The 19,913-nt window shown below is 39.7% G+C and overlaps 1 protein-coding gene across 4 annotated transcripts in view; it reads right to left on the bottom strand.

Moving 5' to 3' along the window:
* Positions 1–19,913, bottom strand: part of kcnab2a (potassium voltage-gated channel subfamily A regulatory beta subunit 2a) — an 87,221-nt gene that overhangs the window by 49,768 nt on the left and 17,540 nt on the right. For 3 of the 4 annotated variants that reach the window (XM_056363723.1, XM_056363714.1, XM_056363732.1), the window contains exons 2-3: positions 3,635–3,802; positions 1,489–1,530 (exon numbers count right to left, since the gene is read on the bottom strand). In XM_056363723.1, the coding sequence (XP_056219698.1) occupies positions 1,489–1,530; positions 3,635–3,711 (119 nt within the window). In that variant the 5' untranslated portion in view covers positions 3,712–3,802. The remainder of the gene's footprint in view (positions 1–1,488; positions 1,531–3,634; positions 3,803–19,913) is intronic. The other variant, XM_056363739.1, reaches the window with a different exon arrangement.

Below are 19,913 nucleotides of genomic sequence, written 5' to 3'. Positions count from 1 at the left end.
TGAAACACTAGCTATAAGAATTTATTTTATGCAATCTATTTTCCTTTATCCATATAGAAGAGACATATTATGGTCAAAAGTCAACGACACTCACCAACAGGAAAGCACTCAGTCCCCTGGAAACTATAAAATGGTTTAATGATAGCCAGAGCCGGAAATACTTTACTAAAAGCATTCTTAGTACAGAATCATAAAAGCTAGCGCTCTGGACCAGCCACGTCATGTTACCAAATAGTAAGGATCTACAACTCAAAAGTAATGCAACACTAAACACAATAAAAATAATACCTCGTCAAACTGTACACAACATACAGTAAAATGATCATTGTAAAGTCAAAACAGAGGTGAGACAAATTAGTACTCGGATTCCATCATAACGGGAAACAACCTTCAGTGTGAATTCGCATCTGGTAAAAGGGCGTGTCAGCCGTCACGGTTGCAGTATTAATGTTTGTGTGTGTTACAACGTTGAGACTACTGAAAGAATAAAACTTCCCTTCCCAGCATCAGTCGATGAGGTTGTCATGAGTGATAGACAGCCAGAGATAAGGGACTTAATTGATCCTCCCATACGTAGGCCAGGGGAACAGCTAGTGGGACGGTTTGCACTTTAAAAGGACAGAAATGTGCAAGGCGCCAAGATAAAAATCCAATAGTGAGCTCATTACAAGCACATCCACATAGTCAGGGGTTTTTATAACTGGATCAGCAGAATAAAGCCTGATATGAGGCCATAAAACATGATCCTAGTCTAAAGCAGCAGAAGGACTGACCATTTAAAAGTACACTACCTGAGGAGAAGTGAATACCAGCTATCACAAGAGAACATCATCTCATCCCCAATGCTGATCAAAATGATTTCTCTGGCTTTAAGAACAAGACAGATCATGGTGACCTCCCAAGAGGTAAAAAATGATGCACTTTATCAAAAAATGAGGAAGGAAATTACGATCTGCCTAATCGTGACATACTAAAAAAAAAAAAAAAGTGTTGAGAAATCAGTTCTGCAAAAAGCATCTTAGTCACATGTTGAAGTTTGACAAGAATGACAGTGGGTGTCTCAGGTGTCACTGCTGAAAAAAAAAAAAAGAAAAAAGGAAGAAAAAAAAAAAAAACATTTGAACCCGACACTTATTGTTGATTCAAAGGTTTTGTGAGCAACCTTGCAACAAAATCCATCATCACCCCTATCAGGTTTAAGCTGGATAGTGCATTGCCAGCTAAATAGTAGATGATAAGTGTTATCTATGCTGCAGAGGTTTTCTAATGGATATATGGTTTTAAATGACAGAACAGCAAGTCTCTACAGCAAGGTTATTACAGTGAAATACAAATAATACAAAATATAAAATGTTATAAATACATAGTGCACAAATAAAAGAAATACGTACACACTTACAAACAAACACACAACGCAAAATGGCTCAACTTTAATAACCCTGCTCTGCGACAACAAACAAACTGGCAGAGACAGAGACAGACAGGTACCTGTAGAACTGCAGCTGTCGTTTGGGGCTCCCATAACGAGCGCTGAAGACGTCAGGGGAAAAGAGGAAAAAGAAAGCTTAGGTTAATAAAAGAAGGAAAGGGAAGACGTTAGCAGTGGCGCAGATGTAGATGCAGACGCTTAGTTGACAAGCGACTGTTAACCACATACAGAGCATAATGTGGAAGAGTAAAATAGGAGGAAATAGAAATACTGCATTAGAAGTGAAGAGAGCAGTTATTTGTGCATATTTGAGGACAATACAATTAAAATCTTCCAGATGTTTTCAAGATCTGAAAATAGTAAAAAATAAAATCTCTTACCATACATTCTGACTTATGAAACGGATGCACAAACCTGCACATGATTTACATCCAGCTACCTGCTCTCAGTGTCTCCTCAGGATATATAGTCATTATGAGATTTTCAGATCAAACTTAATTTGGATAAAAAATATTTCTGAATATTTTTTGATATTGTAAGAATTTAAATATGCATTACAAGATTTCTATACCTGGATTTTTAGTCAAAGAGCACTCCATTCCAAATCTTGAAAAAAAGTGTATGCCACAAGTTATGATCATTGAGCTCATTAAGCAAAGGACAAATTCCTTTACAGCTCAATGATATTTGATCTTATTTCAAACACACAATACAGTTCAGAGTTATAAAGATTCAGATAGAGCTCTTGCTTTGCTCTATTACTTCTCTTACGAGACTTAAAAAGTAGTATCAAAAGACACACACATCTTGACCTGACAGTATGTTAAAAAGTAGCATGGAGCTTCTGTTCTTTGTGCTGTAGCAGAATAATAATAAGCGACCAATGTGCATTATAAAATTGATGGTGTAATCAATTAATGCAAAGTACCAAGAGTTAAAGACCAAAAACATAAAATCATTGTAAAGTTTACTCAGATGTGTTATTTCTGCCATTACAAAGGAAGCAACACCCCACACCATTTGATGTTTGATGATGCATATGAAGAAGGTGCTGGTCCATATCAACCTTTTATAATAGGTAAATACAGACACCCCATCTGGTCATGATGGAGGCAATGTAACACAGCAATAAAGCTGCTTGAGAAGAGGAGTGGAACAGATGCTTTTTAATGATGCAAGCTGATGAATCTTTGGCACCACCTGCTGGTAAAACATTACAGTGCAAGATAATTAACTATAACTATAAATAACTATAAATGGAGGAATCTCTGTCTGACTGAATGTCTTTAAATTTTTTTTAGAGCACTTAGCTGATTGATTTCAAACATGGTAGGTGTATCCCTAAGGACCAATGAAAGTGCAGTGTGGACTGTGAAGCTTTTTGAATGAAACGTTCTCACGAAAGCTTCAAACATCACTTTTCTAAGTTACTTGACATGAAGAAAATGGAGAACTACGCTACGAGGGCAGTGCAGCACCCAGACAGTTTACAGCACACACATGCCAGGGTTTGTTTTCATTGTGTAACGCTGTATCTAAGGTGCTTTTCACTTGCAAACCAAGTCATGGCTCCAAAGGCATAGTTCACAAATCTGAGGGATCGGATGAATCTGAGAGCACAGCCTATAAACCGTGCGCACAGATATCTGAACGCTGAGTCAATGCCTATGTCTTTGGGGGATCATTTTCAGACTTTACCACTTGTGTCTTCATTTTACTTAGGTAAAGGTTAAGTAAAGGTTACGCTTGGGCAGGTAATGGTTAAACCATCAGGGAAAAAACATCAATCACAATATCCTCAATGGTGATACTAAATATGCATGTGTATGACAGAATACTTCATATATGTATTTCAGTGAGTGGCCTTATATTAGTTAATCAAACAACAGGACAGTGAACACACCTAAGTTTCTGCTCAGAGTCTTAGTTAAGGACAGAATGCAAACAGCTTACTCAGGTTTATTTTTTCTCCAAACTGTGTATTGTACACCACTCACAACAACACATTTTCAAAGCAAGCAGCTTGGCAAAGTGCAGCAGCACCAGCATGATAAAGATCATGACAGCTGGATTATTATATGAACTCCTCCAAACTACTTATTCTAGATACAACATAGTGTCTCTGACCTATCTTCAGTAACTGTCATACGGGTGTACATGCAAATGTATTATGTCTGTGCATACGGTATATGTCCATCAACTCACCTGTAGATCATGCCCGGTGAGCCAGTCTGTCGGAGGGAGAGGCGAGCAGGGGAGTCTGTGGTAGATTCAGGATACATGGAGGCAGGAGGGAGGGGGTGTGGCCAGCCTGCCAGGGATGGTGTTCTTTGAACAGAACCACAGGGTACAGTTTATCACTGATCAGAGCCTCTGGAAAGGATAGAGAGAGCGAGAGAGAGAGAGGGGGACACGTGTCAGTCGGTGATGGGGTTTTTATTTCCGCAACAATATAACCTCAGTGTTTCCATACACTTAGGCTATAGTTGGGCTGCCCTCTCTCAATTACACTTGACCCACCAAGTACTGTATTATTTTTATGCTTTATTGATTTGTTTGTTAACTATCATCACATCATATATACAGTAATATATGCTATACTATAGAGATCTCCAGAGCAACAATTCTAACTCTTTACACCAGTGGGTAACACTACATCGCCAGGTCAGAAGAATAAATACTACCGTCCATCCAGTTACACATCATTCTCAGATGTTTTTCAGAGAAAAAAGGGAAAAAGGATTACCTCACATAACTAAAGCCATGCTGTTCAATACAAATACAATGACATGACTCAGCTGCTAAAGCATCCTAACAATCTGGTTGTTTCAGATATTCATCAAGTGTTTGTGGTCATTTTCCAGTTTTTCCAGTCAGGAAATATGTAATATGTTGCATGGATCTGTCTGACCTGTCTCATCACAAGAACTGTCACTGGCAAAAATGGTCACTGATCAAAGATATAATTTTTAACCAGTTAATTCTCATTAGTGACAGATGACAGGGATAGATTACATAGACTGGATAAGACACACAGACATTGTTATGCTGCCAGAGGACTCCACACAAACCCATCTCACTGCTGGCAACAGAAACCAGCTTAAGCTTGTTTGACCAGTCCCCATGAAAAGATCAAGTGTATTTGATAATGATCAGCACGTCCCAGACAAGGTCAGGAGCATGAGGGGGTAATTAAACAACAGCACGCCAACCCCCCGACAGCAACGGGGAGAGAGGGCTCCATAGTGACTCTGCCTGAATGACCCAACCCATAGCCCTGTTGATCCGTGGCCATTTGATGCAAGTGTAGTGCAGGGAGTACGGGTGGTACACTGCAGCAAAGACCGCCAAGTTTTTGCAGTTCCTGACTGCCAAAATTTCAAATTTTGCAGAATGGTAGATAATACGATCCAATAGATCTGCCAATTCTAAGTATCACTTTGGTTTTGGTTTTTTTCTTTTTATACTTGGTAATATGGGACTGCAGTTAAACATAAAACTATATTAAATAAAGCAAAAGCTTGGAAACAGCAGTCAGGAAAAGAGGGGTGAGTGAGTTTATTTGACATATTCTCTCCTTTTTCTTAGGACTGCTACACAATTCCACCACTAGATGGAGTGATGACCTCATTCTGCGGACATGAGCTGAATGAATAAACCATCAGACCAATGTAACCTCTGTAGTTTACAACAGCTGTGAGTTAGAGATTTTAACATGTTTACAGTAAAGGCTATGAATACCAGCCTGGAATAATCTAAACAACTACTTAAAATGTGGTAAAAAAAAAAAAAGCCAGACAGAGACAACAAGCGGCACACACTGATGCATTTTGATACTGCTTCATCATCCCATCGCTGCTGTATACTGTACATTTGCGTGTGGATGACAGCAAACCGTGGTCGATCCACTGCTTAGAGCAACTCGATTCTATGAATAATTCAAAGTGTCTGCCCAAGAAACAGGCCACTGCTGCAGAGAGGGCTACAGCAAGAGAGCTGGGCATCAGTGAGGGTTGGGTGGGTGGTTAGGTATACACAGATGCTGTTAACACACAGTTAAAATACCTCATTAGAACATTTCAAGTCAACACCATGGCCTGGGAGGGAGGGAGGGAGGGAGGGGAGCGACACTGCTGATGTTTTAGCCCAGTTTACTGTAGTGTAGAAAATAAAATGAGGAGAACAGCGGAGAGAGTGGCATCTATGTCACCCTGACAAAGCTGTGAGCTGAGCAGCCCGTGCTGCCCTGTTTCACCAGTGACTGCACTCACGTGAGTCATGGCTCGTAACCGACATCATAGTGATAACATGAAGGTGACTTTCTTCTACCATCAATTTCCCAAGCAGTGAATAAGGAGTCCCACGTTCCCAAGGACTCATTTAACGCTCCCTGCCCTTTCATTTCAATCATGCCAGGATGGGACACAGGTCACCCCTGCTATCAGGTGATGATGATAGCATGACCCTGATGGATAAAAGGCATGGCAGTAGATCTACTAAACAGCACAGCAAAGTCCTCCCGGATCATTTGTCACTGATGTGGATTAGAGGATATGGTGGGCTGGCTAGGGGGCTATGAAAGCATACTTTTCTCACAGAAAAAGCTTCTTACGGTCATTTGTTCTGAGTAGGATTTAGGGTATTTAGGCTGATACCACCCCAGATGGAAAGAAATTGCCAGATATTCAACATCATGGGTGTCTTGTGTGTTTCTATAAGTTTACTATTGGCAAGGGCTGGGATCTAAAAAGCCTATGAAACTGTATAGGGCAATAGTCATATTTGCCAAATATCATTCCTGAGGTCCAGCCGCTGTGAGGAGTTGCTACTTTTCTTTGACTCATGTGGTAGTAAATTGAATATCTTTAGATTTCAGATTGTTGGACAAAACAAGCAATTTGATGACATTTAACAATTTGACAGTGATGAACGTGTATGAATGAAATCATAATGATACTTTGATGTGAGCAGGAGCAAGGACAGGTGTAAAATACATAGAAAAAACTGTTTTGTCCTCTGATGGTCTTTCAACTATTAACTGTGCACTGATTTTTGAGAACCACTAGTAAGCAAGCACATGTTCAGGATAAAGATGAGTGAGTCCCAGAAGGAGAGCGTCCATATTTGTTAGAAAGTCGCCTGAATCTTAAGTACAATACAACATCAAAAAACATAATTTTTTTTTTGCAAAATGCGCAGAGAGGAAATGGACAACAGTAATGTAACAGTAAGCGAGGTCATACACTCGGCCCATACTAGCAACTAAACAACTACCAACCATTGCTTAACACCATTGTTGGCAGCACTACTAACAATATAAAAAGAAAGCAATGCAGGGAAAGTATACAAGGAGTCAAGTTTTACACAGCAGTGACATGATACCAGTCCCAATAGGAGACACCAATGACTTTAACAAGCCACACACGATAATATTCACCAACACAATAAGAACATAGAACTCATGCAAACTTGTGTTAAAGTTACTGTTGCTTTTGAGTATCTATACTATAGTTCTGATCAACCACACAAAAAAGATCATGCAAAAAAAATCATATCAGGTGAACACTGACTGGTCAACAACCCAAATTTTAACATATGGCAAACACCAGCTCCATTACATCACAAAACTAAAATCCTACAGTGAAGCGTATTTAAAGTGAACGGTGGAGTGGAACCTGACCTGTCCAATTAACGCATGGTTGCATAAATTAGGAAAACTACCACATGGGGCCTTAAGCTCCAGTTCTGCCCTTTCTGCGGTTTAATGTAGTAGGTTATCAGCTGTTTTAATCTATTTAGATACTGCAAAAACATTTGTGTTTACACCTGATTAGCGGCTTTAGCATATTGTAGAGCAATGCACCAGTCTCACAGAGATGCCTGTAGTGAGCTGCAGTTTGAGAGGATGCTGCTGCTGACTGCAGCAATGCGGTACACTCCAGACTCATCCTGGCTCAAGTTAGAGGGCTCAGATTTACTGCACTAATGGGCCAAGGTGCACTTTGCAGATTAAAACTGCAGAGAGAGAGAGGAAGTACAAAGAAAAGTGGGGAGAGAAAGTAGTTCCTATCCAAGTCCAACCATCCTACCTGCCTGTGTCCAACTATTTGGATCTTGATTTAAAAATCCTAAGATGTGACAATAGAAGGAAATAGAAGGAAAACAAAGGCTGTAACAAAAACTTAGACAGTGACATAGTTACATTCATAAAGGCTAAAAATTATTTCTATGGTTGCCGTTTAGAAAAGTCCTCTATGCTCCTGTTAAAATTGCTATATTTTAAGAAAAGTACAATGTTTTCTGCCAGGCAGAGGAATTAATGAGTGTCTAGAGATGAGCCTTCAGAATGGACTTCCTGGTATGTACGTTATCCTTTCACCAGTGCCCTGTAGCAAGTAGCAATACGCCTACACCAATGCAACCCCTGGCATTTCTGATGCAGTGTTTTTGTTGACCTGAACACGGCCTAAAGCATCAAGACTTGTGTATTTTCAAATTGTATGTTTACATGTCATCTCAAATAGTTTCACTGCAATACACCAAACAGGAATATGCAATGTTTATTTTACTGCCTAAATAAAAAGTGAAAGAAACACACTATGAGCACTAAACTATGCCTGTGATGCACATGTTAATAATTAACATTAGCACAAAAATACCCTACAGTTAAAATAATCAGGATAATTTCACTTGATCAGTTGACACTGATTGGAATCATTATATCATCATTAGTCAGCCATTTTCATGAACTAATTTGCAACATTTATTTACATATGTTTACATTTTAGTATTACTGTCCAACTTTTATGTCCAACTCTCATCATTGCAATAACTCAACTACACATCTGTGTAAACTAGGGCTGGGACGATTATCCGACGTAATCGACGTTGTCGATTATAAAAATTATTCGATGTGGAATTTTAGTGTCGATGCGTCCTGTAAAACCACACAGGGTAAATGTTCATAGAACAAAACTGGAACTTTCTAAAGGGACCGTTTATATCCATCGTCTTTGGTTTACCCGGATACAAGCGCAGCGCAAGGGCTGGGACAACGCGGTGACGTAATTGAAGTCATTGACTACGTGAATGATTTGCGTCTGTGTAATCTATTTGAACAACACAGCGGCGTCTACCAGCAGTACGACGGAGCGTGTGGAGCAATATGCGGCAAAAAAGGCTCACACACGGTCCTCCAAAGTTTGGGAATACTTTAATCTTGACACCAACAGTGCGGTAGTCTGCAGACTCTGTGTGTGTTGAACGGGGCAAATTGTTATATTGAATGACTAACTGGAAAATAATTTTAATAAAATTACTGTTAGGTTAATAAAAAAATAATTGTTAGATTAGTCAAATAATCGAAAAAATAATCGCTAGATTAATCGTTTAAAGAATGGTCGTTTGGGACAGCCCTAGTGTAAACCACGACAGACGCAGACGTGAAGAAATCATAATGTTCGATTTTTGACAAGCAATTGCTAGCTTGTGTAAATTTACTGCAAATTTCAGTTAATTATCACAAAAATAATACCTGACATTATATCAGTCTCCGCTTCAAAAATGAAGTCAGGCTATAATATAATATATATCATAAACTATACACTTATGACATAACAGCAGGACAGAGGCACTGGTCAGAGAGGGAAAGATTAGATGGAATGGGAGAGATGGTGCCGTGATGTATCAGACAAGCTGAAGTCATGGAAGAATGTATGAATTTCCATAGCCTCTGTTAAGCTTGTCTCATACACCTCAATCTCTTCTAAACAAAATGCAAAATTGAGTCACAAAAGGCTGTTCTTCATGCTCTCTATCCATAAATCCACCTACACCCAGCCTGAGTGAATTCCCTCTTGAGACAGGGCTTACGTGAGCAAGGCAAGCAGGCAGTCAGTGCTGGCCTGGAAAGCACAGCACGGTGTTGTGTAGTATGTTGGCAGCTGCAGAAAACACACATGGACCCGAGCAGATGGCTGCGGAAGAGGGAGACAGGCTAACAGACGAGAACTGCCGGGGATATCCTACATGGGAGTTCAGTCAGGCAGAGAGAGAGAAAAGCTAACTGTGTTCTCCGTCAGGCTACAAAGAGGATTCAGACGGAATCTCCTTTTTTTTTGTGACATTCAAAGGATGAAAGTCAAAACCGTGTAAAGATGTGAATCCATGTCAGTGTACCGCCTTTCCTCTCTCATCATCAGAAAGACAGTTTGTGGTTTTATAAATGGTCTCCTCTCTGTTAAGCTGTGGAGGGCCCTTGATTACAGAAACAGTGCAGGTCACTGGTGCCAGCAGAGAAAAAAGCTAACAGCAATTTGCATAAATAGCCTATTTATACAGCAAACTTCTGATACAAATCCTCACCCCCCCCAAACCCCCACCCTTGACTTAAAAGCACAACTGAGAGCTCTGCTGTCACAAATCATTCAATTCTAGGACAGCTGCAGATGTTTTACACACAGAGGTTTACCACATATTATAATCAAACTTTAAGCCATGCCCATCATCAGCTGCCATGGCTGGGTTTCCATAGATTAGAGTTCAGCTGCAAAGGTCTAATGGCGGGCGTTATACATTGAAGGGCCAATACTAGGGATCGACCGATTATCGGCCGGGCCGATTATCGCCGCCGATATTCAGCATTTTGACGCATATCGGCATCGGCCTTTTTTAAAATTCGACAGCCGATAAGAGATCAATTTAAAACTGGGTTATTTTGGCTATGATGCAGCCGCGCCTCTCTGTCTGCTGTCACTACTCTGTCGCCAGCATTGTCCCACCCACAGCACCATCTGATTGGTTACAAGCAGAGCCACGGTAACAGCCAATCAGCAGTGTAAGCGGTGCATGAACAGTCCTTACACACACGGTGGAGAAGGTCCGGAGAGCAAATACTTGTTTTGAAGGTAAGTTAAGGCAGCAGAGTTTCCCGAAATTGTAATAAAAATCCCAGTCCTCTACAACTGACAACTACTAGTAAGATTACTGTGAGCCCATTAACGTTATATAAACATAAGCGGCAGCTCTGCTGCTCGCAGTCCCTCCAGACGTGCCTGTTAATCACTTGAAACAAGGTTGCTGATAATATCGATATGTCCGGTTTTATTGCAGGGAAGCCCGTCGAGGTGAAGGCTGGTTAGCTTTTAGCGTAACGTTAACCCATCGGTCCGCGGCTCTAGATGCTCAGCAGACTGTAGCAATGGGGAGAATGTCTGTTATGGTAGAGAAAAGTGTGTGTTTGTGTGGAAGTCACATGAGAAACTCTACAACTCACGACTACTAACGTTACTGTGAGGCCCAAGACGTTGGCGGCAGCTGTCTGTTCCTACGATAAACACTGATTATTAAAGTGAAGATGCTTTAGGCTATTTAGTGTTTAATCCCTTGAAACAAGGTTACTGATAACATTGATACTGAAATAGTTATAAAAGTAAGAAGTGTGTGTGAGAAAGAGAGACACAGAGAGAGAGAGAGATTGCAGGGAAGCACGTTGAGGGGATGGCTAGTGAATAGTGTGTGTGTGTTTGTGTAAGCCACATGAGAAGCTGCAGAAACTGACAGCAAGTACCGTCTGTCTGAGAGAAAACTGTAGGGCAATAATGGCTGTTTAACTACCAAGTACTTTACCTTTTTCTGTGTTGATTGAGAGATCCCAAGCAGCAGAAAATGACATATTGTTAGATGAAGTGTGTCCTGAAGCTGTCTTTGATAGTTTCTTGTAGAGAGGAGCAGGATATTGCTGTTCAAGACTTAAGACATAATGTAACTGCATCATAAAGCCTACATGAACTGCATTCTTCAAACTGCAAACTTCAGGGAACTATTTATTTATTTATTTAAATTTTCAGTTAACTTTATAAGAGATGCTGCTGACCCTGGGAACTCCTTGCACTTTTTGTTTTTGTTTGAACTTAAAACAAAGATAAGTGAAAGATTAACATTTCAGTTATATTGAAATTTTGGAAAACTTTATTTACTGTAGAAAACTTTAGTGAGCTATTTATTTGTTTAAGTTTTCATTTAACTTTATAAGACATGCTGCTGAGCCTGGGAGCTCCCTGCATTTTTTGTTAGAATTTTAAAACAAAGATATCTATTGTCTAAGAAAAAAAAAACTTTAACATGTTGCAAATCTGAAAAGCTGTTAAATAAACATATGATTAAAGGCATTTGAACAAAGTTAAGTGGAATTTTTCCATTATTCAAAATTTTCACGCCAATATTTTCCCTTTTATTGCAAATAAATATCGGCTCCAAATATCGGTTATCGGCCTCCTTGACTACTAATAATCGGTATCGGCCCTGAAAAAACCATATCGGTCGATCTCTAGCCAATACACTTGGTTCTTGCTTTAGATTTTAATTATACTAGACTCTTGTATTTGTCATTTGCATTATATCATGCACATACAATGACCCATCATCACAGCTAAGTGTGGTCAGGTGCAGCCTCTCATACAGTTTCTCTTTAAAATGATTTTCAGTATGTTTTACCAATTTTCAAACGCCCCAGAAATTTACATATCCACCTCAAGGAATGAAGCAAAAACATGAACATGACTTTTGCTTTTGTGTATAAATAATAAATGAAGTATCCCCATTAAGTCTAGTACATATCTCTGACTACCTGGTAAATATACAGTATGAGATGTATGGTCCCAGGTTGCTTGTACCACTGACAGCATGAAGATGAATCAGCACTCTGTATGTCCTTGCTCAACATTTTGTTTATGCTGTTGTGCTGACTTATAGTCAATCCCTACTTTAAAACATGGTGCTACAGACAGAATCTGCAACAGAAATACCATCCACTACAAACACAAGTCAGGTTTACGGACCATCTGGAAATACTAAAAGAATGAGTTGAATATTACAAGCTAGTTAACAAAAGATTGTACAGCTGACTTGGGCCTGTGACGCTGAAATGAAGCCTTTGTGAGCACTGCAGAGAGAGAACATGCTGCAGTGAACCAGGAGCACTGAGCAGCACACTGCAGTAGAAATATGAAACCATCTTTCTTTTCTTCTGGTTCCATCCTAGTTCTCCCTCTACACACCACAGACAAATAAGGACAATGAATATTAGGCCTGGAGAGACAAGTGTTTCTGTCTAATGGCACATGGTATTTGTCCATGAATTCTGGACAAGTCTGAGGAGCTTTAGGTTGGATCATGGTGTTAGACTGACCTTTTTACCATGTGCTTAAACCTGCTAGCCTATTTACGTTGTCATTTCAGACCACACCCAAGAGAAGTAAGATTAGTGATTCATCTCACTTTTTGGGAATGACTGCTAAATCCCTCCATCTACACAAATGACTTTCTCTATGCTTTACATTCAAGGAGTTCATTAGGTTACGAACATCTTTTCACTATGCATAGCCTGCACTGTTTTATTTTTTATTTTTTAAATCCTTGTTGAAGTACTACATATCAGTGCTATCCGCATCACTGCACATGTAATGACACATGGGCATGGGCAGGCTGTACTGAAGAGTTAAATTTTTAGTTCTGCATAGGTGAGCAGAAAGCATTAAGTTGACAAAAACAAAGCTGGGCAGAGGGATGCAGAGTGGCAGAGGCGATCAATACATCTAAATCGAGTCAGTCATTGGGGAGGATCAAGAGGACAGCAGCATATCCGTAAAAGCTATATTAATACCACTAGTTTGATTCTGCACAACACATACAGTAACTTTATACAAAATGTCTGCATTTGCTGCCAACTATAACATCACTGTGTACACCAGATACTCAAGAGGACACCTAAAGGCCTGGTGTTTTGCTGCTGTAGCCAAGTTAAGCATCTTTAATATTTCTACTTAATACTGCCTCAATTTTGTCCACACAGAGTATTGGCTTTAATGTTTTTATAAGTGGTGGATAACTGCGTGCTCTGACTAGGCTTGGCTAGAAACTAGGCCTCTAACATTTTGGTACTGCCTTATTCAAACACTAAACCAGTGAGGAGTAAGCCTACCCAGCTCCCCATCTGAAGGGAAGGTACTATGTTTCTCAGGGAGGTTACTGGGTTGACGCAGCAATAACCATAAACACAGACATTATAGACGGAGGTGATGTTTAAGTTAAGTTATCTGCTGGATTTAGATTTTGTGTCGTCAGCTAAGGATTCCTTGGAGTCTGTGCAGATGGCAGAGAGCCATTTGTAGCATAAGATGAGACGTTCAATACTCAGCTTCTGCTGCTGGTTTTCTATTTATACAATTACACTGATAATTTACATAGATTGTTCAATAACTCAGAAGGTTTTTTTATGTATCATCCTAATGTCTTCACATACAAGCTCTTGATACCTCTTATTTTATTTTCCAGCCTCACAGGATTCAATCTTCTCCCTCAGGGTGTTACCATGCCACTCTGACAGATGCTGTTTCTAACTGACAGGGAAAACATTGAGAGTATGGTCCAGAGTTCCAAATGAAATCTGGCACAAATGCAGCAAGTGGCTGGCGGCTCTTTGAACAGAGTCTGAGTGGCCCCCGGGAGAAGCAGCCTGCAGCAGCAAGCAGGAGGAAAAGGGAGAAAATTGGGGGAAAAACATTGCCTGAAAATAAGGAGTGGGTAAAGGAGGCGGAGGAGGGAGTAGAAGAGAAAACTGCAGTAGACATTGTGGGGAAAAAGCTGAGTAGGCACTAGAGAGCAGGCTGGCTGGTCCAAGGAGGCACTGTGGTGCAAAACAGCAGTGCTATGCATCACTTACCTCCATCTCAGACCTTTACCTCCCTCCTCTCATGTTCTGTGGTGCTTGACAATTGGTGGCAAGCACTCACATTTCACAAGGCAGTCACAAAACTACTTGAATACTCAACATTTAATAACATGGATTAAAACTAATATTCTGCCTCGTGTTTTGGAAGTTTACTGCTACAGTAAACTTAGAAGTAGAGACAATGCTGTCAGCCAGCTAGAGATACTGCATTTATCAAAATATTCGAAGCTTTTAAATGACACTGTCACCCAGAGTAACTGAAAATGAGTTAATAAACAAGGGTCTGGTCTGTGTCTTGCTGTAGGAAATTCTAGCAAAGATCAAACCTGTGACCTTTAAGTAATGTGATGTTCTCAATACAGCCTCCTGCTGCCACTTCACTGTAACAAGACATGCTTTTCTTATTCCTCTGTGTGTCATTCTAACCAGTGCAAGGTCACTGAAGAACTAAGTGAGAACATGTAAGAGGGAGGTGATGTTTCCATGGTATTAAATTGCGCTTACTTTTTACATTTCATACTGCTGCAAATGTGCTTTCACACATTTCATTTCAAGCCCCGTCATGGTGTTAGTATGGTTGAGCATTGCACAGGACAGAGAGCATCCCTCTGTTAACTGTGATGCAGTCTAGCTTCTTTTCAGCATCATCAAGTACAGAGCATTAACACCATCTTTGAACTTTAGGTTTCAAGATTCGATCGACATTAGTTATGGGATGTCCTTGCGCCTAGAGGTTCAAGAAGCTGTCTATGTGATCACAACATCCCCTGGCTTGATTTTATGTAAAAAATCAGCAACATCGTATATTAAACAAAATATGCTTAACTTATTTCTTTTAACCATTTTTACTAACAAAGCTTTTAGAGATGATTTCTAAGAAAATTCTCTCTCCGTAAGAATCTTAACAGAGAAAGAAAGAAAAAGTTCCAGCAAACATCAACTTCACTTGTCCCTATTGTTTAATTGCTTTAACCTGCTTAATCCCATTCTTGGTCACAACAATGCCTTTCAAAGCGAACACACAGAGAAAGAAACCAGACATTCTTTCTGATCTGATTGAAATTTGTTAAATCTGCAGAGTCACTCCACAATGAGTGATGGATTTTTTCTGGATTTGTCAACCAAACAACCTTTTTATTCACATCTATATTAGGAGGGAAAAATATAATATGTTAAATAAATTCTCAGCAAAAAATCCCTAACTCCTCCTTCTGTCCACTGTGCTACAGCATCCTGTACATAGGCTGTCAATGTTTCACACAATTAAAGTGAAGCATTGTGACAAACTGGCAAATTACACATACAGTATAACCACCCACTCACCCACACTCTTCAGCCCATGCTACGTTGCCCACTCAGTGTAGTAATGTTGACAAGGATGACCAATACACTCAGTCATACCAAGAACATACTGTAAATGTGACAAAGTGCATTCAGTAGTTTCTTGTGTATCGGTTATATTGATAAGCTTTGTGTGCAGCTAAATTAATAGCAACCAAAAATACTCTTGGATTATGTCTTTCATGCAGTAACCTGTTATTCCACTATTTCCTGTCAATGTAGTTGTCACAGATGAAATGCCAGAACCAAGTATGCATGTTTCTAAGATTACATACATACATGTAATCTGTTTCTAAGATTACATACATACATGTAATCTTAGAAACATGCATACTTGGTTCTTTCATCTGTGATAATTGCACTGACAGGAAATGCAGGGAATAACAGTTATAGCAGAAACAACGCTGCTTTATCTTTTTTATCAATTGTATGTTACCTGACTTTACAAAAATAGATGTAAAAGATGGGGGCATCACAGTCACCTTCACCTAAAGTCATTGTCAACCCACTGTTAAAGAGAGCCTGACTGATATATCAGTAAGTCAGTTTCACTGGCCAATTTAAAATTATTGCAGATAAATCACTACCAGTGAATCATTAATGGCCAATAAGTAATAAGAAATTAAAGTAATGGAAATCCAACATTATATGAGTTACAGTGTCATTACTTTGTAGTTTTTCCACCAGAGATCACTGTGACTCCCCTTTTGGCACAAACTAGTTCACTGAGGGCATCACAGCTCGGCTAACTCCAGAGCAGAGCAGGACAGAGTCAGCGTTTGTGAATCCATTTCTTCACAGTAACATGCTCATTCTGACATGTAATACATTACATGAATGATAATAAACCATGCTCCCTCTTTACTCGTGTTGTATAACCTAAATCAGCCTGACAGCAGTCGTGTGAGCCAGGCCTGGTTTTTGCAAGTTTTACAAACTTGATTTTACGTTTATTTGTGAAACAGTCAGTAAGACAGTTCTAGCAACCACATGAACAACAGCCTTATCATTTCCTCCCTCATTAGTATAGCGCTGACAGCCAATGTTGCTAAATTAGTTAGCCACAAAGCTAGCTGATGCCATGGCTTGTCAGGGGAAGACAGCTCATGAGCCATTAACATATAGAGTTATACTCATTCTACCAACTGGTGCATTGAAAACATGTCTGATTTTCACAGATGTTATACTGATAGTCTCAAAAGTTTTAAGCTGAGACATAGTGACTTTTCAGAATTAATGCTAAATCCCTTAGCTATTGTCTGACCATCACATTTCAAAACAGTGCCATAAAGGCTAGAAAAGCTGCACCTGTCCGCCTCTTAGTGACCTCAGCCAACAATTAACGTTACACTATTTGCCAGAAATCAATTCTTCTTTGCTGCTCTATAACAGTAATTGCTAGTGGCGGCACATCACAACTTCTCGTGTGGGCCACTGTTTTAGAGCCGTAAATTATTTGATTTTCACGAAAACTGCCGTTTTATCTGGCTGTAAAACTAAAGTAACTGATAAAGTTTATCAATACATTATGTGGTATCGGATTGGTGCATAGACTCATCAATTTCCAATCCAGTATTTTAGGCAGTATGGAAGGCATTTCCTATACTGACATTAGAATGAGAACAACTCTGACAATTATCCTGTGTATGTGGTTGTTTGTAGACAAAAAAAACATCAAGAAAGAAAAAAAAATCTATCCTGATACAGCTACCTTATCAGGAAATGCTCAATGTTAAAGGATGTGGATTAGTGTTTGGGACATCCCTAATGACAAGTAAACAAAAGAACAATGTCCCTTCTGTTGGCAGACACAGACAATTAAGACTATTCAAGTCCAGCTGGGCTCCATACTGCGCCTTTGAAATGGCAGTGAAACCCTGATGATTTGTGGAGCACAGACAATCTGCCTGTCTGACATAGGATGTGTGATTCACACAGACTTTAAATGCCAGCTGAGGGAGGTTGTGGCCTTTACTGTGGTTATCAGCAGTGAGACAGTGATGGTCTGCAGCATTACGTCCTCCTTTAGCCATCATCGTAACCCCAAAATCAGATAAAACCTTCCTGTATGTAAGCATCAAGTGCACAGGCTTCCATCCTTCTGATCACATACACGTGTGCAGATCTGACTCTCTCATGGATGACTTGGCAAGGTCACTTTCCACACACACACACACACACACACACATATATATATATATATATATATATATATATATTAGGAGTGGGCGATATGGCAAAAATATCATATCACGATTTTTTTTTTATGAAATCACGATTTCGATTTTATCACGATCATAAATTGGAAAAAGAAAAACAGACAATTTAGACCAAAGAACCTTTCTTAACAGATTTTATTTCAAATAGTCGCAGTTTTGCCTGCATGTGCAAACAACGTAAAGTTTAAGGTAAACAACAACAACATTCTAATAAAGTGCACTCTTGCAAAAGTAGTAACAGAAAGTAAAGTCGTGTTACCACCCGACGTGCGAACGGTTTCTGTGCAAACTTTGTAAATTACATTTGCTCGCGCTTGATCAGTTGCGGAAAATCCAAACCAATTCCATATAATGGAGGTGGAATTTCTTTTAGCGAACAACTCCGTTTGGCTTTCAGCCATCGCTCTCCATGTGCTACCGCTACGCACACAAACAAGGAGGCGGGTAGGAAAGCGCGTCACTGCCCGTAATTCGCTATGATTGGTCGGTCAGGTTGACGACTTCAATACGTCTGGTGCATCAGCATAGAACTGCAATTTATAGAATGTGCCCTAGACGATCCCACGATCTCTGCAGTTTGAAAGATCATCTTCACGTTGTAATCCTTCACGATCTAATATCGTCATATCGCCCACCCCTAATATATATATATATATATATATATATATATATATATATATATATATATATATATATATATATATATATATATATATATATACACACATATATATATATATATACACACACAATCTTTGTGAGTACACTTGACATAATGCATTCCCTAGGCCCTAACCCTAGAAACAAGTCTTAACCCTCAAACCATCCTTTGAAGTTGTGAGGACCAGCCAACATGTCCTCACTTTCCCAAGATGTTCTCACTCCGTAAGGTCTATAACTCAAATTGGTCCTCACAACGACAGAAAACACACACACACACACACACACACACACACGGGACACTGGTGCAGCTGCTTTTTTATAACAAAACACTGCTCCTTATAGTGGCTCGAGGGTGGAAACATCATTCACTTATCATTGCGACCCCAGACGGCACTGCAACTGATTGCTTGATAAAGTTACTCTACATGTGCTGTAGTATGACTGAATAGGCCTATTGTAAACACAAAACTCATGTATCTGAAACAGCTGGTTACTGGCTTGTTTTGCTGTGTGTTATGAAAGCAGAGACTTGCCATCAAACAGAATCTGTGTACCAACACGGGAGCTGCAGTGCAGCAACCATATAAAATACATATAGCCTTCCATTGAAAGTAGGACAAACTTAATGGCTACATGCAAGTGTCCACACAATGACTGCATGGTAGTGTATGGATTCATCTAAGCATGCTTTAACATTGTAGCTATTTGAGTTTCTATAGGAAGACAGAAGAAAGATTGACACCAATTGCCCACTGCCCTCTGTACAAACACAAAAACACACTCACATTACATCAGAATACCTACACAAACCCTTAGTACTTGCGTGGTCGAGCATGAGAACAGCACCAGGTTTCCTGAGGCATAAAGGGTTAACGTCATGTTGCTTATTCATGTCCACATATATGCTGTTGGCCTGCCCATAGTCTGTGTCACAGACAATCACTGTAGAAGTTCAAGTGTTTATTTACCAACTGATTTGTGTGTCCCAGAGGCAACAGCAACTACGCTCTAAGAAGAGAGGGCTTCTATGTGTATTAAGGAAATAGCACTTGTTTTGATTGTGTGTGTCAGTGCAATGTATCCAGGTGTTATTGTGAATCAATGTGCCATCTGTACTATTACATTAACCTTGGTAAGCTGTGAGGCTAACAGCAGGCAATGTGTAGGACTGGGAAGACGTGAAATACTGTTAGCAGCAGTACCATACCATTGGTGTGCATTTGCTTCAGGTCAGTTGTTACTATTATTGTTATTTCTTAGTACCTCTCAGTAATCCAATGTATGACTCTTTAGTAGCAAGTAGCATGCCATGCAAGTCATGGTAGACACTAGATTAATGTTTTCTACCATACATTAATACAATAAAGTCATTAGAAAACTTACTGAACCTTCATATTACATCCAAAAATCACTCATCCAAGTAGAATTTGGAAAATGAGCGGCATTTTGACAGCTCGTCACGTTTCATGACTCGATTAGTCAATCACCAGAAAATGAACGGATGACAGTTCATCTCTTAATCATTTAAGTC

This window comes from Seriola aureovittata, chromosome 2 (assembly GCF_021018895.1).
Source record: "Seriola aureovittata isolate HTS-2021-v1 ecotype China chromosome 2, ASM2101889v1, whole genome shotgun sequence".
In the NCBI taxonomy this organism is placed as follows: Eukaryota; Metazoa; Chordata; class Actinopteri; order Carangiformes; family Carangidae; genus Seriola; species Seriola aureovittata.
The sequence above is the reverse complement of the archived record's forward strand: the minus strand, read 5'-3'. Positions and strand labels throughout refer to the sequence as shown.